Source organism: Nerophis lumbriciformis, linkage group LG13 (assembly GCF_033978685.3).
Source record: "Nerophis lumbriciformis linkage group LG13, RoL_Nlum_v2.1, whole genome shotgun sequence".
In the NCBI taxonomy this organism is placed as follows: Eukaryota; Metazoa; Chordata; class Actinopteri; order Syngnathiformes; family Syngnathidae; genus Nerophis; species Nerophis lumbriciformis.
This window is the reverse complement of record NC_084560.2, coordinates 25,146,456-25,168,678: the sequence shown is the minus strand read 5'-3', so window position 1 is coordinate 25,168,678 and position 22,223 is coordinate 25,146,456. Positions and strand designations below refer to the sequence as shown.

At 38.6% G+C, this 22,223-nt stretch overlaps 1 protein-coding gene across 1 annotated transcript in view; it reads left to right on the top strand.

Moving 5' to 3' along the window:
• Window positions 1-21,184, top strand: part of LOC133613579 (protocadherin-17-like) — a 55,568-nt gene extending 34,384 nt beyond the window's left edge. Inside the window, exon 4 of the mRNA XM_061971226.2 lies at window positions 18,296-21,184. Within this exon, the coding sequence (XP_061827210.1) occupies window positions 18,296-18,867 (572 nt within the window). The 3' untranslated portion in view covers window positions 18,868-21,184. The remainder of the gene's footprint in view (window positions 1-18,295) is intronic.
• Window positions 21,185-22,223: the final 1,039 nt, after the last annotated feature.

Here is a 22,223-nt window from a genome sequence, read left to right as displayed (position 1 = left end):
TATTTATAATGGGCGTGCACCCTCTTTGTTTTCTTTTCCACCCCCCCCATCTACCCAAATACGATGTGATAGACTTTCATTCGTATTGTGTGAATGCTCCAACGCATTCACACATATGGTTTTCTAAACCAAAATTCATCTATTATTCTTATTCTTATTCTTCAGATTTTGGCGCGTTCTACCTTCCACAATTTTCACCCGACTCAAACCGTTCCAACTTCAAACTGTTCAGCCTATTTGGGAATTGCGGGCTTTACCTTGAAAAATTCCAAAAATTCCCACATTTCCCAGAATTCCAGGTTTTCCGGGACATTTTTCCCCATTCAAAATTAATTGGCCATCCACCATTTCCACATATTTCAACATATTCAAAACAATTCCACCTTCAACAAATTCCACCATCCTGGAAATTTAAACTACCCTTTTTCCAAGTTCAAAAAACTTCCAGGATTTTCCAAAATTCCTGCTTTTCCAAAGCCCTATCTATATCCACCCAAATTTTTGGGAAATTCCCATGGAAATTAATGGGACGTTCTTAAATGTTCCACAGTTCCCACATTTTTCATCCAATTCAAACCGTTCTAACTCCTAAATATTCAGCCTGTTCAGGAATTGTGTGTTCTACTTCAATAATTCTAAAATGTCCCATTATTCCTTTTATTTGTGCATTTTCCCCATTCAAAATGATTTGGCCATTTTTCAAACTTCCGCAATTCCCACATTCTTCAACCCATTCCACCGTTCTGGAAATTCAAACTATTCTTTTTCCAAGTTAAAAAAGAATTCCAGATTTTCCCGAAATTCCTTAATACCATTTACTACTTCAACATTTCTTGCCCGATTCAAACAATTCCAACACCGACCAATTCAGCTCATTCAGGACATTCATGCTCCTAATCATTTTCCAAAAATCCCGCTTTTCCCAAAATTCCCAAATTTCCAGGAAGTTCCCATTGAAATGACTGGGACATTTTTTCCAAGTTGCAGAATTCCAACATTTTTCAACTTATTCCACTCATCCTGGACATTCAAACTAACACTTTCCCGAGTTAGCATTTCAATTCAGCGTCAGCTCTTCAACATTCAAACCATTCCAACATTCAAACTGGTCTTACATTCTTATTACATTCTGTCAGCATTTCACTTCAACTTCAACATTGGAGCATTCACACGCAATTCCTTCAGGAATTCGCCTCTTCTAGTTTAATGTGAAGTCCGGGTGCGACGCTGGTATTCAGCTAGGTTTTCTTTTCTTCCGATAAGAGATGAAAAAAAAGGAGAAAGCAAGCCAATGGCAGGAACATTGGGATGAAAGCATCCTGGTTTCGTCATCAGCCGTTGTCCTCCACTTTTAATCAAAATAAGTAATAGATCTAAGCTGTGATGTATGCCCCCAAAGCATCCCTGATTATTTATTAATGCACTGCAAGACGTGAGACCATTAAACTCGGTGTTTAAAAAATAACATTAATTTAGGACTGATAAAATACATGCTTGGGCCCCCGAAAAAAATGTGTGACACGATTACTTAGAGGGAGTTCGAAACGAACAATCACACAATACCTCAGTGTGATTTCCCGGACCTCCTAAGCACGCACATCTCTTCATCAGTATCATCTGGCAGCTCCTCTTCAGTACTGATGGCTGCCATGGAAATGAGCGCAGCATCTTCCTGTCTCGCTTATCGGTCTGCTCTTGTCTATCTGCGAAGGACGAAAAAAAGAAAAGAAAGAAAAAAAGAATTGCATTTCTCTGTGGAAAAAAAATGGAGAAACAAATGGCAGAGGAGCGTAATCAGGGGTGTGCACGCTTCAAAGCCGAGCACTCAGATACGTACAAGGTGTGCCTTTGCCAAATCAAAGCTGTGTTTTTAGGACATCTCTTTGATGTGGAATGCATTTTGAACTTTTCTCTTGATCTAAGTCACATTATACTGTATCAGTGACGTGCGGTGAGGTTCATGACTGGTGAGGCACTGACTTCATCACAGTCAGATTTACAAACATATGAACCCTAAAGAGTATCTTATTCACCATTTGATTGGCAGCAGTTAACGGGTTATGTTTAAAAGCTTATACCAGCATTCTTCCCTGCTTGGCACTCAGCATCAAGGGTTGGAATTGGGGGTTAAATCACCAAAAATTATTCCCAGGCGCGGCGCCGCTGCTGCCCACTGCTCCCCTCACCTCCCAGGGGGTGAACAAGGGGATGGGTCAAATGCAGACAACAAATTTCATTACACCTAGTGTGTGTGTGTGACAATCATTGGTACTTTAACTTAACTTTAAACATACAAACTGTAGCACACAAAAAAGCACATTTAATAAAAAAAAACGTTATGTCTTACCTTTACTTAGAAATTAAGTCCATGCGCAGCAACTAAAGCCCTCACTTAAACTTTCCACGTGCAAGATTGAATCTATTTAAAAAAGTGTAACCGAGGGTTTATAAATGTCGCCTATACTGTATGAAACTACAAAATAACACGGAGGCTCCAGTTTACACGAGGACCACTTTATTTACCTTCTTTCAAAAACCTCCGCAACGTGACATCACTTCCACTCTTAGCGCCTTCAAAATAAGAGCTCAAGGCATATACTGTATAACAGCGCATAACAGGAACTTATCACAAAGAGGAAAGCCCATGAAAATAGGTTACAAAAGTTATTTAATAAGAAGCCAAAAAGTGCAAAAACAATAATGTTCGTGTTGGAGGAGTTGTGAATTAGATACATCTGCAGTCTGCAGGTGTACCTAATGTTGTGGCCCTGCAGTCATTAACTACTCCTCCAACACGAACATTATTGTTTTTGCACTTTTTGGCTTCTTATGAAATATTTTTTTTAAATAGATTCAATCTTGCACGTGGAAAGTTTAAGTGTGGGCTTTAGTTGATATAACCATTCTACGGCGGGGGTGCAGGAGGCGGGGCTACTGGAGCCTCAGCCAGTGCGTCTTTTGCAGCCGTTTTATGATCGCTCAGCACAAGAAATACGTTACACACATACAGTTGTTGACAAAATACACTGTACATTATATACCTCAGCTAACTTATCTATGGAAATGTATAATATAGTTCATATAGCAATACAGTCTCACTGCACAGCAGGCCAGCAGTTAGCCGAGTCCGTAATCCATGTTGAGGCACTGAGTGACGTGCCTCAACTGGCTGCTGTTCACGCACCGTCTCTTCTCAGTATTTGAACAGCAAATGTGAAAATTCAGCGATTTTGAATAAAAATAATCTAAAACTGGTAAAGTTAAATGGAAAATAACTTTATAGTATAATCACTGGATACATATAACAATTTAATTTTTTTTTTTTCTTTTTACATTTTTTTTCTTTCCATGATGGCAGGTGAGGCGTGGCCTCACCTGCCTCTAGTGACTGCATGTCACTGTACTGTATGTACTGTGACGGAGTAAAAAATAAAATAAAACATAAATCAAAGGCTGGTCATTTAGATTTTGGATCAAGATAGTTTAGTAATACAGTAGAAGACAATGTTACATCGAAATGTACCAGCTGCAGTTTAGCCCACTGACGCAGAACATTTAGAATGCGGTGCACACACATACTTTAATGAACATGTTCTATTGTGCAAGTTGTTCTTATTTCATTTTAAAAATGGTTTCCATATTAAAAATGATTCATTCCTCATCATCAGAATCAGAAATACTTTATAAATCCCAGAGGAGAAATTAAGATTTTTAGCACAATCCCATTCAAGAGTGTTATGTTTATCGGGGGGAGTATCGACGGCACAGACCACAAGTGGGCGTGGAAGCTCTATGTTTTATTACATATGTAATGACAATATATATATTATAATAATAATAATAAATACGATACGGAAATGGAGTGTGACAAAATCCAAAGGTGTGTATGGTATGTATGTTACCGGGAGTGTTGGGCGAGAGGCGGAAGATCAGGAGGGACAAGACAGAGCTCGGACGTCCGTGATATGTGCGAGTGGTCCGGGGGCTAGAGAGAGAGGCGTCAAGGTCTGTGTCCATGCAAGGGGGTCGAGATCCGGGAAGGCAGTCGAGATCCAGGGGGAGTCCAAGGTAGCGAGACAGTTAGTAGGCTTACTGTACGGGAACAGATCATTACGTTCTTGGCCCGGAACGCAGGGTTGCACTGGCTTAAGAAGGCTGTCTGATCATCAGCTTCAGGTGTGCTGATTGCTGATGGAAAGCAGCTGCTGCTGCTGCTGGCCGGAGTGATGCACGCAAGAGATGAGCGGCCGTGGGCGTGTCCCGAGGTGCGCTCCGAGGGGCTCAACGAAGAATGCACATGCCAATGTGCCCCCGGTCGTGACAAAGAGCAGACAAACATTACAGGGAGCCAGAACAGGATTGTGGATTTGTTTGCCACTTCCCAGTATTTAAAATGGTATTTCTAGAAATGTCCCTAGTTTTAAAAGTAATGTACTTATTTTTAGTCATTGACTTTACATCATAATCTTAATTTTAGTATGAATCATTGGATTGTTTTCTATTCTAGTTTTAACATGTTAAAAGTGGATATGTTTGCCACTTACCAATATTTAGAATTGTGTTTCTAGAAATGTTCCTAGTTTTAAGAGCTATTTACTTATTTTTAGTCATTGACTGTATATCATAATCTTAATTTTAGCATGAATCATTATATGTTTTCTATTCTGGTTTAAAAATGTTAAAAGTGGATTTGTTTGCCACTTACCAGTGTTTACAATTGTATTCATTTAAATGTCCCTAGTTTTAAGAGGTATTTACATATTTTTAGTCATTGACTTTACATCCTAATCTTAATTTTAGCAGGAATCATTAGATTTGTTCTATTCTGGTTTAAAAATGTTAAAAGTGGATTTTTTTGCCACTTACCAGTATTTAGAATTTTATTTCCAGAAATGTCCCTAGTTTTAAGAGCTATTTACTTAATTGTAGTCATTGATTTTACATCAGGATCTTAATTTTAGCACGAATCATTAGGTTTGTTCTATTCTGGTTTAAACATGTTAAAGGTGGATTTGTTTGCCACTTACCAGTGTTTACAATTGTATTTCTAGAAATGTCCCTAGTTTTAAGAGCTGTTTATTTATTTTTAGTCATTGACTTTACATCATAATCTTAATTTTAGCATGAATCATTATATTTTTTCTATTCCAGTTCAAAAATGTTGAAAGTGGATTTGTTTGCCACTTACCAGTATTTAGAATTGTATTTCTAGAAATGTCCCTAGTTTTAAGAGCCGTTTCCTTTATTTAGTCATTGACTTTACATCATAATCTTAATTTTAGCATGAATCATTATATTTTTTCTATTCTAGTTTAAAAATGTTAAGGATATGTTTGCCACTTACCAGTATTTAGAATTTCATTTCCATAAATGTCCCTAGTTTTAAGAGCTATTTACTTATTTTTAGTCATTGACTTTACATCATAATCTTAATTTTAGCATGAATCATTATATTTTTTCTATCCCAGTTCAAAAATGGTAAAAGTGCATTTGTTTGCCACATATCAGTGTTTACAATTGTATTTCTAGAAATGTCCCTAGTTTTAAGAGCCGTTTCCTTTATTTAGTCATTGACTTTACATCATAATCTCAATTTTAGCATGAATCATTAGTTGTTTCTATTCTAGATTAAAAAATGTTAAGTGGATATGTTCGCCGCTTACCAGTATTTACAATTGTATTCATTTAAATGTCCTTAGTTTTAAGAGCTATTTATTTATTTTTAGTCATTGACTTTATATCATAATCTTAATTTTAGCATGAATCATTATATTTTTTCTCTTCTAGTTTAAAAATGTTAAAAGTGGATTTGTTTGCCACTTACCAGTGTTTACAATTGTATTTCTAGAAATGTCCCTAGTTTTAAGAGCTATTTACTTATTTTTAGTCATTGACTTTATATCATAATCTTAATTTTAGCATGAATCATTATATGTTTTCTATTCTGGTTTAAAAATGTTAAAAGTGGATTTGTTTGCCGCTTACCAGTATTTACATTTGTATTCATTTAAATGTCCCTAGTTTTAAGAGCTATTTACATATTTTCAGTCATTGACTTTACATCATAATCGTAACTTTAGCATGAATCATTATATGTTTTCTATTCTGGTTTAAAAAAAGTTAAAAGTGGATTTGTTTGCCGCTTACCAGTGTTTACAATTGTATTCATTTAAATGTCCCTAGTTTTAAGAGCTATTTACTTATTTTTAGTCATTGACTTTATATCATAATCTTAATTTTAGCATGAATCATTATATGTTTTCTATTCTGGTTTAAAAATGTTAAAAGTGGATTTGTTTGCCGCTTACCAGTATTTACATTTGTATTCATTTAAATGTCCCTAGTTTTAAGAGCTATTTACATATTTTCAGTCATTGACTTTACATCATAATCGTAACTTTAGCATGAATCATTATATGTTTTCTATTCTAGTTTAAAAAAAGTTAAAAGTGGATTTGTTTGCCGCTTACCAGTGTTTACAATTGTATTCATTTAAATGTCCCTAGTTTTAAGAGCTATTTACATATTTGTAGTCATTGACTTTACATCATAATCTTAATTTTAGCATGAATCATTATATTTTTTCTATTCTAGTTTAAAAATGTTAAAAGTGGATTTGTTTGCCACTTACCAGTGTTTACCATTGTATTTCTAGAAATGTCCCTAGTTTTAAGAGCTATTTATTTATTTTTAGTCATTGACTTTACATCATAATCTTAATTTTAGCATGAATCATTAGATTTTTTCTATTCTGGTTTAAAAATGTTAAGTGTATCTGTTTGCCACTTACCAGTATTTAGATTTGTATTTCTCGAAATGTCACTAGTTCTAAGAGCTATTTACTTATGTTTAGTCATTGATTTTACATCATGATCTTAATTTTAGCATGAATCATTAGATTTGTTCTATTCTAGTTTAAACATGTTAAAATTGAGAAAATAACAATTCAAATAAGATTTCTAGAAATGTCCCTAGTTTTAAGAGCGGTTTACTTATTTTTAGTCATTGATTAAGGATTCTGTAACTAAAAATGTAAGAATTACAAGTTGAATAATGCTTGTTTTTTAGAACTTATTCCTAAAATCTACTCGTTTTATCTTGTATTTTATCTGCTCTTTTTTGTCGTGTACAACACATGTATAAACCATCCTCAATTAACTCAGACAAGAATTTGAACCAAATAACGTCTGCCTATCAAAACAAAGACTTACGCTGTGCACCACGCGAGTGTGTCTTTGTGGGAAAATATGCCATTATGTTCCTCTCAGTGACGGAGCAGGACACGGCCAGGAGTACGTTGGCTGTAAAATTTCATATGAAGTGCCCTGTCAGTCATTACCTGATATCAACCCCAATGCTGCATCACACATGTTCGGGCTGTTCAAAAGTTCAACTTTTGTTTGGCTTTTTAGTTTCGGGTTGAACTTCAAACGACCACACTTGGGTCGTTTGACTTCAAACGATCCACTGTAGGCTGAAGTGAGGTTTTTGTAAACTCACATTAGGTGTTTCAACGAAATCAAAGAACCAAAGAGAATGTGACAACCGACCTCAAATTGAATTCCTTGCGAACATCAAGGCTAACGACCGTGTCAAACTCGTTATCTGGCTAACAACAATGAACTATTGCTTCCCCTTCGCACTTTTTAAGAGTCCCACTTGTTTTTTGTGTAAAAACCTCGAAAACAAATATTATGGATTTGAATATTTACGAAACCCAGTGAAGTTGGCACGTTGTGTAATGTGTAAATAAAAACAGAATATAATGATTTGCAAATCCTTTTCTACTTATATTCTATTGAATAGATTGCAAAGACAAGATACTTAATGTTCAAACTGAGAAACTATTTTTATTTTTTTTGCAAATAATCATTAATTTATTATTATTATTTATTATTATTATTTATTATTCCATCCATCCATTTTCTACCGCTTATTCCCTTTTGGGGTCGCGGGGGGCGCTGGAGCCTATCTCAGCTACAATCGGGCGGAAGGCGGGGTACACCCTGGACAAGTCGCCACCTCATCGCAGGGCCAACACAGATAGACAGACAACATTCACACTCACATCCACACACTAGGGCCAATTTAGTGTTGCCAATCAACCTATCCCCAGGTGCATGTCTTTGGAGGTGGGAGGAAGCCGGAGTACCCGGAGGGAACCCACGCAGTCACGGGGAGAACATGCAAACTCCACACAGAAAGATCCCGAGCCCGGGATTGAACCCAAGACTACTCAGGACCTTCGTATTGTGAGGCAGATGCACTAACGCCTCTGCCACCGTGAAGCCCATATTATTTATCAATTTATTATTATTTATTATTTAATGGCAGCAACACATTGCAAAAAAAGTTGGCACAGGGGCATTTTTACCACTGTGTTACATGGCCTTTCCTTTTAAAAACACTCAGTAAACATTTGGGAACTGAGGAGACCAATTTTTGAAGCTTTTCAGGTGGAATTATTTCCCATTCTTGCTTGATGTACAGCTTAAGTTGTTCAACAGTCCGGGGGTCTCAGTTGTGGTATTTTAGGCTTCATATTGCACCACACATTTTCAATGGGAGACAGGTCTGGACTACAGGCAGGCCAGTCTAGTACCCGCACTCTTTTACTATGAAGCCACGCTGTTGTAACACGTGGCTTGGCATTGTCTTGCTGAAATAAGCAGGGGCGTCCATGATAACGTTGCTTGGATGGCAACAATGTTTCTCCAAAACCTGTATGTACCTTTCAGCATTAATGGTGACTTCACAGATGTGTAAGTTACCCATGCCTTGGGCACTAATACACCCCCATACCATCACATATGCTGGCTTTTCAACTTTGCGCCTATAACAATCCGGATGGTTATTTTCCTCTTTGTTCCGGAGGACATGACGTCCACAATTCCCAAAATTTATTTTAAATTGTAGACTCATCAGACCACAGAACACTTTTCCACTTTGCATCAGTACATCTTAGATGAGCTCGGGCACAGCGAAGCCGGCGGCGTTTCTGGGTGTTGTTGATAAATGGCTTTTGCTTTGCATAGTAGAGTTTGAATTGATTAACGTGGACCCCGACTTAAACAGGTTGAAAAACTTATTTGGGTGTTACCATTTAGTGGTCAATTGTACGGAATATGTACTGTACTGTGCAATCTACTGATAAAAGTTTCAATCAATCAATCAAAAACCAGTGCAAAGATGAGTGAGGACACTCCCGATGGCAAATTCCCCTCCAAAATGCACCCTTGCATGATTTTTTTTAAATATAATTGCCTGTCTATACAGGTAAAAGCCAGTAAATTAGAATATTTTGAAAAACTTGATTTATTTCAGTAATTGCATTCAAAAGGTGTAACTTGTACATTATATTTATTCATTGCACACAGACTGATGCATTCAAATGTTTATTTCATTTAATTTTGATGATTTGAAGTGGGAACAAATGAAAATCCAAAATTCCGTGTGTCACAAAATTAGAATATTACTTAAGGCTAATACAAAAAAGGGATTTTTAGAAATGTTGGCCAACTGAAAAGTATGAAAATGAAAAATATGAGCATGTACAATACTCAATACTTGGTTGGAGCTCCTTTTGCCTCAATTACTGCGTTAATGCGGCGTGGCATGGAGTCGATGAGTTTCTGGCACTTCTCAGGTGTTATGAGAGCCCAGGTTGCTCTGATAGTGGCCTTCAACTCTTCTGCGTTTTTGGGTCTGGCATTCTGCATCTTCCTTTTCACAATACCCCACAGATTTTCTATGGGGCTAAGGTCAGGGGAGTTGGCGGGCCAATTTAGAACAGAAATACCATGGTCCGTAAACCAGGCACGGGTAGATTTTGCGCTGTGTGCAGGCGCCAAGTCCTGTTGGAACTTGAAATCTCCATCTCCATAGAGCAGGTCAGCAGCAGGAAGCATGAAGTGCTCTAAAACGTGCTGGTAGACGGCTGCGTTGACCCTGGATCTCAGGAAACAGAGTGGACCGACACAAGCAGATGACATGGCACCCCAAACCATCACCCAACCATGCAAATTTTGCATTTCCTTTGGAAATCGAGGTCCCAGAGTCTGGAGGAAGACAGGAGAGGCACAGGATCCACGTTGCCTGAAGTCTAGTGTAAAGTTTCCACCATCAGTGATGGTTTGGGGTGCCATGTCATCTGCTGGTGTCGGTCCACTCTGTTTCCTGAGATCCAGGGTCAACGCAGCCGTCTACCAGCAAGTTTTAGAGCACTTCATGCTTCCTGCTGCTGACCTGCTCTATGGAGATGGAGATTTCAAGTTCCAACAGGACTTGGCGCCTGCACACAGCGCAAAATCTACCCGTGCCTGGTTTACGGACCATGGTATTTCTGTTCCAAATTGGCCCGCCAACTCCCCTGACCTTAGCCCCATAGAAAATCTGTGGGGTATTGTGAAAAGGAAGATGCAGAATGCCAGACCCAAAAACGCAGAAGAGTTGAAGGCCACTATCAGAGCAACCTGGGCTCTCATAACACCTGAGCAGTGCCAGAAACTCATCGACTCCATGCCACGCCGCATTAACGCAGTAATTGAGGCAAAAGGAGCTCCAACCAAGTATTGAGTATTGTACATGCTCATATTTTTCATTTTCATACTTTTCAGTTGGCCAACATTTCTAAAAATCCCTTTTTTGTATTAGCCTTAAGTAATATTCTAATTTTGTGACACACGGAATTTTGGATTTTCATTTGTTGCCACTTCAAATCATCAAAATTAAATGAAATAAACATTTGAATGCATCAGTCTGTGTGCAATGAATAAATATAATGTACAAGTTACACCTTTTGAATGCAATTACTGAAATAAATCAAGTTTTTCAAAATATTCTAATTTACTGGCTTTTACCTGTAGTTTCCTGCTTTGTTGAAAAAATGTCATTTTTGGAAAAAAACAAAAAAAGTCCTACTTTTTTATGCATGCATTTTCAGGCTCCAAAATAGTTGTTGCAGTGTAAACAAAACCTCAAAATGACAGTTTCTTAATGACTTTTCAGTTTAAGAAAAAAAAAGTGTGGTATAAGCAGTCCCTGAGGCTCTAAAATGCTACATGTTGACCAGCTCTATATAAAGCTGTTTTTTTTCTTTTTTTTAAAAAATTTTTTTGAACTTCCAAGCCCAGCAAACTACAAACCCCGTTTCCATATGAGTTGGGAAATTGTGTTAGATGTAAATATAAACGGAATACAATGATTTGCAAATCATTTTCAACCCATATTCAATTGAATATGCTACAAAGACAACATATTTGATGTTCAAACTCAAACATTTTTTTTTTGCAAATAATCATTCACTTTAGAATTTGATGCCAGCAACACGTGACAAAGAAGTTGGGAAAGGTGGCAATAAATACTGATAGAGTTGAGGAATGATCATCAAACACTTATTTGGAACATCCCACAGGTGAACAGGCAAATTGGGAACAGGTGGGTGCCATGATTGGGTATAAAAGTAGATTCCATGAAATGCTCAGTCATTCACAAACAAGGATGGGGCGAGGGTCACCACTTTGTCAACAAATGCGTGAGCAACTTGTTGAACAGTTTAAGAAAAACCTTTCTCAACCAGCTATTGCAAAGAAATTAGGGATTTCACCATCTACGGTCCGTAATTTCATCAAAGGGTTCAGAGAATCTGGAGAAATCACTACACGTAAGCAGCTAAGCCCATGACCTTCGATCCCTCAGGCTGTACTGCATCAACAAGCGACATCAGTGTGTAAAGGATATCACCACATGGGCTCAGGAACACTTCAGAAACCCACTGTCAGTAACTACAGTTGGTCGCTACATCTGTAAGTGCAAGTTAAAACTCTCCTATGCAAGGCGAAAACCGTTTATAAACACCCAGAAATGCCGTCGGCTTCGCTGGGCCTGAGCTGATCTAAGATGGACTGATACAAAGTGGAAAAGTGTTCTGTGGTCTGACGAGTCCACATTTCAAATTTTTTTTGGAAACTTTGGACGTCGTGTCCTCCGGACCAAAGAGGAAAAGAACCATCTGGATTGTTATTGGCGCAAAGTGGAAAAGCAAGCATCTGTGATGGTATGGGGGTGTATTAGTGCCCAAGACATGGGTAACTTACACGTCTGTGAAGGCGCCATTAATGCTGAAAGGTACATACAGGTTTTGGAGCAACATATTTTGCCATCCAAGCAACGTTACCATGGACGCCCCTGCTTATTTCAGCAAGACAATGCCAAGTCACGTGTTACATCAACGTGGCTTCATAGTAAAAGAGTGCGGGTACTAGACTGGCCTGCCTGTAGTCCAGACATGTCTCTCATTGAAAATGTGTGGTGCATTATGAAGCCTAAAATACCACAACGGAGACCCCCGGACTGTTGAACAACTTAAGCTGTACATCAAGCAAGAATGGGAAAGAATTCCACCTGAGAAGCTTAAAAAATGTGTCTCCTCAGTTCCCAAACGTTTACTGAGTGTTGTTAAAAGGAAAGGCCATGTAACACAGTGGTGAACATGCCCTTTCCCAACTACTTTGGCATGTGTTGCAGCCATGAAATTCAAAGTTAATTATTATTTGCAAAAATAAAAGTTTATGAGTTTGAACGTCAAATATCTTGTCTTTGTAGTGCATTCAACTGAATACGGGTTGAAAATGATTTGCAAATCATTGTATTCCGTTTATATTTACATCTAACACAATTTCCCAACTCATATGGAAACGGGGTTTGTAGGAAGGAAGATTCCTTTTGGAACGAGGAGGGAAAAGCCTCATTGGTTCCGGGGGCCGACACTCGGTATTTCCTTCATCGTCATTGGAGTGTCTCATTCATATTTTGAGGCGGGCAGGCGTGTCTGGTAGCTGCGCTTTTGTGAGTAAATGACATCATTTGCAGCAATTAATTGATCATCATGACCAAATTAAAGCAGGCAGGTGAACAGCGGGGAGAATAACTTAATGTTTAGCAGTTGGAAGCTAAAAAAAAAAAACAACAACAAAATAACAACCGACTGCTTGTTTTGCCGGGACGTTTGTAGCGCATAGCCTCAAACCACTAACACTTATTGCGTCGGCGTCACATAAATGTTGATTGCAGCGTAATTGCTGCAATAACAAGTGGCTCATTCTCTGTGCTTATTTTGTTTGCAACCCGGCAAAGACTTTGCTTGCAGTGACTAATATGGAGATGAACAACATCACTTATCAGTTTGCCGTTAGATTAAATCAGTGTGTTCTCTGCATCGAGAGACATAAACGTTCATTCATTATTCATCCCCTATCTATAGCCTGCTGCTGATACAGTGCGGGCGAGCCTTGCCCAGCTAACGGCGTGCAGGGAAAGGGGCGGGGCCTGTCGCCCGTCAATCCCGGGGTCCACACATCGGGATGGACGACAATTCAGGCTCCTGCCCGCGGGGCGTGCTGGAATCACCAATTAACGTGACATTTTTTTTTATTTATTTATTTTTTTTGGTCAGTAAGAGGATGCGAGAAAATGGGCAGGACAGGAAAACACTCAAAGGCAGCGTTTAGAGGGGGGGAAAAAAAAGAAAAAAAAAAAAAAAAAAAAAAAAAGTAATACCCGCCATTAAATATGAAATCCTTGCAGTGTTTTGAAGGTAATTGTTTTTCACTCACTGCTAATTTGCACCAATAAGTATTCATCTTCTGAATGGAATAATTGTTTTTTTTCCGCCGACATTTCTCGTTTCCTTGCATGCAAATGAGGTCATTTTGTGGCAAGGACGGGTCATTATATATGACGCATCTAATAAGGAGTGCAATGAAAAATGAGCAGGAAATGCAAATAAGGAGCTGATTACAATGCCATAAACTCTTAAGAGGAGAAAAAAAAGAGCCAGGATTCAAACTCCAATTTGACCTTGATGCTCAATTTTTGGCTGTAAATTGACCAAATCGGAGAGTTATACACTCGCGTACGATGTGTAAATGAGAGTCTTTGCTGATGCAACTCACACAACCGTGTTTTTTTTTTTTTCTGCTTCTGCATCAGGAAAAAAATGCTTCCTCTGCACCACAAGCACATTTTCCAGAAAACACCTACGCAGGTTGTGATGGTTTGCAGAGAGGGGGGTAAAAAAAAAAAAGGGCATTCATGAATATTATGAATCACTCATCTGTTGCATTAACCAGCAATGAGGGAACATATGTAAATAATGAAATATGATGCATGCATGCTTTGTTTTGTGGCGTATCATCAGTTTGAAGTTTCACGGTGTCTGTGCAAAATGCAACGATTCAGTTTTTCCAGTAAATTTTTTGGTAAATATATTTTGTTACAAATAAATCAGTCCTGTAGGCAATATTATTTTGTCTGTCTTGAGTTTCCAATAATTTCTACAACTCTTATTTTTTTGTGATAGAGTGATTGGAGCACATACTTGTTGGTCACAAAAAACATTCATGAAGTTTGGTTCTTTTATGAATTTATTATGGGTCTACTGTAAATGTGACCACATCTGCTGGGTCAAAAGTATACATACAGCAATGTTAATATTTGGTTACATGTCCCTTGGCAAGTTTCACTGCAATAAGGCACTTTTGGTAGCCATCCACAAGCTTCTGCGTGAATTTTTGACCACTCCTCTTGACAAAATTGGTGCAGTTCAGCTAAATTTGTTGGTTTTCTGACATGGACTTGTTTCTTCAGCATTGTCCACACGTCAGGACTTTGGGAAGGCCATTCTAAAACCTTTATTCTAGCCTGATTTAGTCATTCCTCTACCACTTTTGACGTGTGTTTGGGGTCATTGTCCTGTTGGAACACCCAACTGCGCCCAAGACCCAACCTCCGGGCTGATGATTTTAGGTTGTCCTGAAGAATTTGGAGGTAATCCTCCCTTTTCATTGTCCCATTTACTCTCTGTAAAGCACCAGTTCCATTGGCAGCAAAACAGGCCCAGAGCATAATACTACCACCACCATGCTTGACGGTAGGCCTGGTTTTCCTGGGATTAAAGACCTCACCTTTTCTCCTCCAAACATATTGCTGGGTATTGTGGCCAAACAGCTCAATGTTTGTTTAATCTGACATCACATGGACAAAGATAAGACCTTCTGGAGGAAAGTTCTGTGGTCAGATGAAACAAAAATTGAGCTGTTTGGCCATAAAAGAACCAAACTTCATGAATGTTTTTTGTGACCAACAAGTATGTGCTCCAATCACTCTATCACAACAAAATAAGAGTTGTAGAAATGATTGGAAACTCAAAGGCAGCCATGACATTATGTTCTTTACAAGTGTATGTAAACTTTTGACCGCGACTGTATATACTTCAAAAATGGGGCTACACATTCTATAAAAAGGCACAGATACCAGTGTTTCCATATATATATACACACGATTGATACCTAACAAAACTACGCCTAAGATTGGTTATCTGTACAATAAGATAATTCTTGGACCCCTGCAGTCTACATATAAATGAACAAACTAATCAAATAGATAACTCAATTACAGAAATAATCAATAGCTGCAGCCCTAAAAATAATGAAATCATATGTCTAGAAGGTTTTTCACCCCATGTTGCAAAAGACTTTTAGAATGTTTTACAGTTATGCAATATAGATATTCCACACTATGTTTACAGATTGTACAGACGTGGTCAAAAGTTTGCATACACTTGTAAAGAACATAATGTCATGGCTGTCTTTGAGTTTCCAATAATTTCAACAACTCTTATTTTTTTGTGATAGAGTGATTGGAGCACATACTTGTTGGTCACAAAAAACATTCATGAAGTTTGGTTCTTTCTGAATTTATTATGGGTCTACTGAAAATGTGAGCAAATCTGCTGGGTCAAAAGTATACATACAGCAATGTTAATATTTGCTTACATGTCCCTTGGCAAGTTTCACTGCAATAAGGCACTTTTGGTAGCCATCCACAAGCTTCTGGTTGAATTTTTGACCACTCCTCTTGACAAAATTGGTGCAGTTCAGCTAAATTTGTTGGTTTTCTAACATGGACTTGTTTCTTCAGCATTGTCCACACGTTTAAGTCAGGACTTTGGGAAGGCCATTCTAAAACCTTAATTCTCGCCTGATTTAGCCATTCCTTTACCATTTTTGACATGTGTTTGGGGTCATTGTCCTGTTGGAACACCCAACTGCGCCCAAGACCCAACCTCCGGGCTGATGATTTTAGGTTGTCCTGAAGAATTTGGAGGTAATCCTCCTTTTTCATTGTCCCATTTACTCTCTGTAAAGCACCAGTTCCATTGGCAGCAAAACAGGCCCAGAGCATAATACTACCACCACCATGCTTGACGGTAGGAATGGTGTTCCTGGGATTAAAGGCCTCACATTTTCTTTTCCAAACATATTGCTGGATATTGTGGCCAAACAGCTCAGTTTGTGTTTCATCTGACACCACATGGACAAAGATAAGACCTTCTGGAGGAAAGTTCTGTGGTCAGATGAAACAAAAATTGAGCTGTTTGGCCATAAAAGAATCAAACTTCATGAATGTGCTCCAATCACCCTATAACAAAAAAATAAGAGTTGTAGAAATTATTGGAAACTCAAGACAGCCATGACATTATGTTCTTTACAAGTGTATGTAAACTTTTGACTGTGACTGCATATACTTTAAAAATGGGTCTACTAGCTAAGTTTTCTGACATGGACTTGTTTCTTCAGCATTGTCCACACGTTTAATTCAGGACTTTTGAAGGGTATTCTAAAACCTTAATTCTCGCCTGATTTAGTCATTCCTTTACCACTTTTGACATGTGTTTGGGGTCATTGTCCTGTTGGAACACTCAACTGCGCCCATGACCCAACCTCCGGGCTGATGATTTTTGGTTGTCCTGAAGAATTTGGAGGTAATCCTCCTTTTTCATTGTCCCATTTACTCTAAAGCACCAGTTCCATTGGCAGCAAAACAGGCCCAGAGCATAATACCACCACCACCATGCTTGACGGTAGGCCTGGTGTTCCTGGGATTAAAGGCCTCACATTTTATTTTCCAAACATATTGCTGGGTATTGTGGCCAAACAGCTCAGTTTTGTTTCATCTGACATCACATGGACAAAGATAAGACCTTCTGGAGGAAAGTTCTGTGGTCAGATGAAACAAAAATTTAGCTGTTTGGCCATAAAAGAACCAAACTTCATGAATGTTTTTGTGACCAACAAGCATGTGCTCCAATCACTCTATCACAAAAAAATAAGAGTTGTAGAAATTATTGGAAACTCAAAGACAGCCGTGACATTATGTTCTTTACAAGTGTATGTCAAGTTTTGACCGCGACTGTATATACACACTTTAAAAATGGGTCTAAACATTCTATAAAAAGGCACAGTTACCAGTGTTTCCATATAAATACACGATTGATACCTAACAGAACTACGCCTAGGATTGGTTATCCGTTTAATAAGATAGTTCTTGGACCCCTGCAGTCTACATATAAATGAACAAACTAATCAAATAGATAACTCAATTACAGAAATAATCAATAGCTGCAGCCCTAAAAATAATGAAATCATATATTTGTCTAGAAGGTTTTTCACCCCATGTTGCAAAAGACTTTTAGAATGTTTTATTGTCCCATTTACTCTCTGTAAAGCACCAGTTCCATTGGCAGCAAAACAGGCCCAGAGCATAATACCACCACCACCATGCTTGACGGTAGGCTTGGTGTTCCTGGGATTAAAGGCCTCACATTTTCTCTTCCAAACATATTGATAGGTATTGTGGCCAAACAGCTCAATTTTTGTTTCATCTGACATCGCATGGACAAAGATAAGATTGATCTGTTTGGCCACAATACCCAGCAATATGTTTGGAGAAGAAAAGGTGAGGCCTTTAACATGTGAACAATGCTGAAGAAACAAGTCCATGTCAGAAAACCAACAAATTTAGCTGAACTGCACCAATTTTGTCAAGAGTGGTCAAAAATTCAACCAGAAGCTTGTGGATGGCTACCAAAAGCGCCTTATTGCAGTGAAACTTGCCAAGGGACATGTAACCAAATATTAACATTGCTGTATGTATACTTTTGGTCACATTTTCAGTAGACCCATAATAAATTCATATAAAAACCAAACTTCATGAATGTTTTTGTGACCAACAAGTATGTGCTCCAATCACTATCACAAGAAAATAATAGAAATTATTGGAAACTCAAGACAGCCATGACATTATGTCCTTTACAAGTGTATGTAAAGTTTTGACCACGACTGTGTATCATTTTCCGTTTTCCCGAACTCTTCTATTGTCAACGTCTGTCGCTCAACACGTTCTCTGTTCCCAGCTTAGCGGGAGTCCAGTAACAAATGTTAAACTGTTTTTGCAGAACAAGACAAATCAGTCCACTGCACCGACGAGTGTCGCGCACTGGGACACTCTGACAGATGCTGGATGCCAAAGTTACGGATCGGAAGCCAAGCGGACAGCGCCGATAATCGCACCAACCTTTTCATCCCCGTGGGAATGGACGCCATGGTAGAGACAGAGATTTATGGCACCATCAGCCGCGGCGGCCGGAAAGCCCTCAGCACCTTCGGGAAGGAGCAGCGGGACAGCACCATCCTCGTGGCCAACGTCAAGCCGTACTTAAAATCGCAGCGGGCGCCGTGCCCGCCCCTGCAGGAGAGTCCGCCGGCCCCCGGAAGTCCCACGAAGAGCGGGACGGCCCTGGACTCTGAGGAGCGAGAGGTCAAGGAAGAGAGGGAGGGGGGCTCAGACAGCAGTGCCTACGGCCCGCCAGATGGCCAGTGCTCCCCGCTGCACACCGAATTGGAGGAGCCCTCCTACCTGACCTGCGAGCTCCGCCCTAAGGCGCTGTCCAGCAGCCTCATTCACAGCTCCGTCATCAGCCAGGAGTGCGGCATGTCCGAATACGAGACGCCAGACTCGGGGAACTGACACGGCTTACCCCGTCCATAAACATACCCCCCGCCCACACACACATGCTCTTGGCCGACAGGCGTGTAATTGGGGCGGATTGTTTTTTTTTTGTTGTTGTTTCTTTGGGGTCCGAACATTGTATAACCAAAAATCATCTGCTTTGTGTGTTTCTTTTTTTTTGTTTGTTTTGTTAATTCAGTGACTTGAAGGGATGGGCTTTTCATTTTTGACAACCACGGGAAAAATGAAGGGTCGATTAATTGATCAATTGATTCTGTCTCAGTATTGGCATCTCGCACTGAATGTTCTGAACTCCTGTTTCCATGTCCGTGTTGTATTAAGCTGAATAACTCGTGCCTGTAGCTCAACGTCCCAAATCATTGATTTTCATTTTGTATCTTAAAGGGGGGCCTTTGGGATGTTCATTTTTCATAACATTGCACATTTTCCAATGCGATCCACTTGAATTGATATCGCACATTTAACGAACAAAACTAAAATACAGCTCCAATAGGTTCATTGTGTATTATTGTATTCAGGCAAAGTATAATAATTGGAGTTTTATATCCATACGATAACAAAAAAGTTTACCATAAATGTATACAATATGGAGTTTTAGAACCATAATTATACTTTTCTAAAAACTCAAACACACTTTACAGTAAGCAGAATTAATACAATAGAAAAGGGAATGCATATAGAAAAATCCGTCATTCACCTAAAAACAGAAAAAAATAAGCATTGAATAAAATACACATTTTACGGATAAAACAGAATACAAATGTAGGTTTGAAGTAAAATGTATAAGGTAAAAAAAACTAAATTATATCTAAAATGGAATAATAGAGAATAAACATATACTCTGGAATTAATCAATGTAATTAAAAATACAAATGAAGCATTTAAATAATCAAATTAATAACAAACCATTAATACATGTATATGTTTAAAGTAAAATGTATAAGGTAAAAGAACAAAATTATATCTAAAATGGAATAATAGAGAATAAACATATACACTGGAATTAATCAATTAAAAATACAAATGAAACATTTAAATAATCAAATTAATAACAAACCATTAATACATGTAAATGTTTAAAGTAAAATGTATAAGGTAAAAGAACAAAATTATATCTAAAATGGAATAATAGATAATAAACATATGCACTGGAATTAATCAATTTAATTAAAAATACAAATGATGCATTTAAATAATCAAATTAATAACAAACCATTAATAAATGTAAATATAAAACAAAAAAAAGAATTAATTAGGAATAAAAAATAAATAAGAATAAAAATTGACCCAAGTATAAGACAAGTATTTAGTTGTTTGTACACCTGCACATATAAACACCAAGAACAACACTACGTTCTCTTCAATTGTGTTCTAAAATATATATTTTTGATGGGTCTTTCAAAAAGAGGGGTTGTCTTATATTCGGGGCAAGGAAAAGACAATCATATCACTCTCATGGTTTGTTTTTAGAAAATCAATGCACGCATCTCTATTTCATGAAATATCAAGATATGATTAAAAATAATTCGATTCTGAAAATAATTCCAAAGTAAAGTGAAGAATAAAACAAACATTTCGCATTTTCAGCAGCCGATTCTGTTCAAGAAATGGGTTTTATTAATGGTTATTTTGTATTTATCAGACAACAGCGAGCCGCGCTGAGAATAAATCGCCATTCCAAGTAATTCATCAATTTCAAACCATCCACCAGCCTCTTAACGATCAATTGAGTGAATAGTTGATCATCATGCCCATCCCTATTGACTTGTTGTGTTCCAGTGAACATTGTGTCCTTGCTGTGAAGGTTTGCGGGCCAATCAAGTGCGTTCCTGACTTTCAAAGTGTTTCCATGGTGTACTGTATCTGTCAGTTTAGATGTCTGTAGTTTACACATTTGGAGCGCCAAAACTCGTGTGGCTGTTGGAACAAAATCGCTACTGTTAAGCTATAGAGTCCTGTCTGCTTTTGTACGGTGAAGCTATCTGTCTCCATTTAGTGTTTTAAGGAGCATCACTTTGAAGAATCAAAAGGCCAACGACATATCACATATCAGTGGCGTTAATTACAAAAAAAAAAAAAAGTGAAGTGTCTTATGAACTGTCAATGGTGGTGCAACAGGGGATGTCCCTTTTCATAAAAAAAAAAAAAAAAAAACAAACATTAAAAGGTTCCTATGAAATGATTTTTTTAAGAATGTATTTGTAATTTTATTGTCGTCCTATCTGCTGTTTATGTGGAAAATAAGCTGGGCTTACACGTGACTGTGGGCTACTGTACTGTACCTGTGTATTTTATTAAATTTGTATACACTGTGTGCATTGAAGGGTATTTTTTTTAACTGACGATGGCTTCCCGAGCTGAGGATTTCATACACTATTTGCCATATTGACTCACATATGAACTTGAAGTGCCATCCCATTCCTAACCCATAGGGTTCAATATGATGTCGGTCCACCTTTTGCAGCTATTACAGCTTCAACTCTTCTGGGAAGGATGTCCACGAGGTTGCAGAGTGTGTTTATTGAAATTGTCCACCATTCTTCCAAAAGCGCATTGGTGAGGTCACACACTGATGTTGGTCGAGAAGGCCTGGCTCTCAGTCTCCCGTTCTAATTCATCCCAAAGGTGTTCTATCGGGTTCAGGTCAGGACTCTGTGCAGGCCAGTCAAGTTCATCTACACCAGACTCTGTCATCCATGTCTTTATGGACCATGCTTTGTGCATTGGTGCACAGTCATGTTGGAAGAGGAAGGGGCCCGCTCCAAACTGTTCCTTGGGAGCATGGAATTGTCCAAAATGTTTTGGTATCCTGGAGCATTCAAAGTTCCTTTCACTGGAACTAAGGGGCCAAGCCCAACTCCTGAAAAACAACCCCACACCATAATTCCTCCTCCACCAAATTTCACAATCGGCACAATGTAACGTTCTCCTGGCAAACTCCAAACCCAGACTCGTCCATCATATTGCCAGATGGAAAAGCGTGATTCATCACTCTAGAGAAGGCGTCTCCACTGCTCTAGAGTCCAGTGGTGATGTGCTTTACACCACTGCACATTGGACTTGGTGATGTATGGCTTAGATGCAGCTGCTCGGCCATGGAAACCAATTCCATGAAGCTCTCTGTGTACTGTACGTGGGCTAATTGGAAGGTCGTATGAAGTTTGGAGCTCTGTAGCAACTGACTGTGCAGAAAGTCGGCGACCTCTTTGCACTATACGCTTTAGCATCCGCTGACCCCTCTCTGTCAGTTTACGTGGCCTACCACTTGGTGGCTGAGTTGCTGTTGTTCCCAAACTCTTCCATCCATCCATTTTCTACCGCTTGTCTCGTTCGGGGTCGCGGGGGGTGCTGGA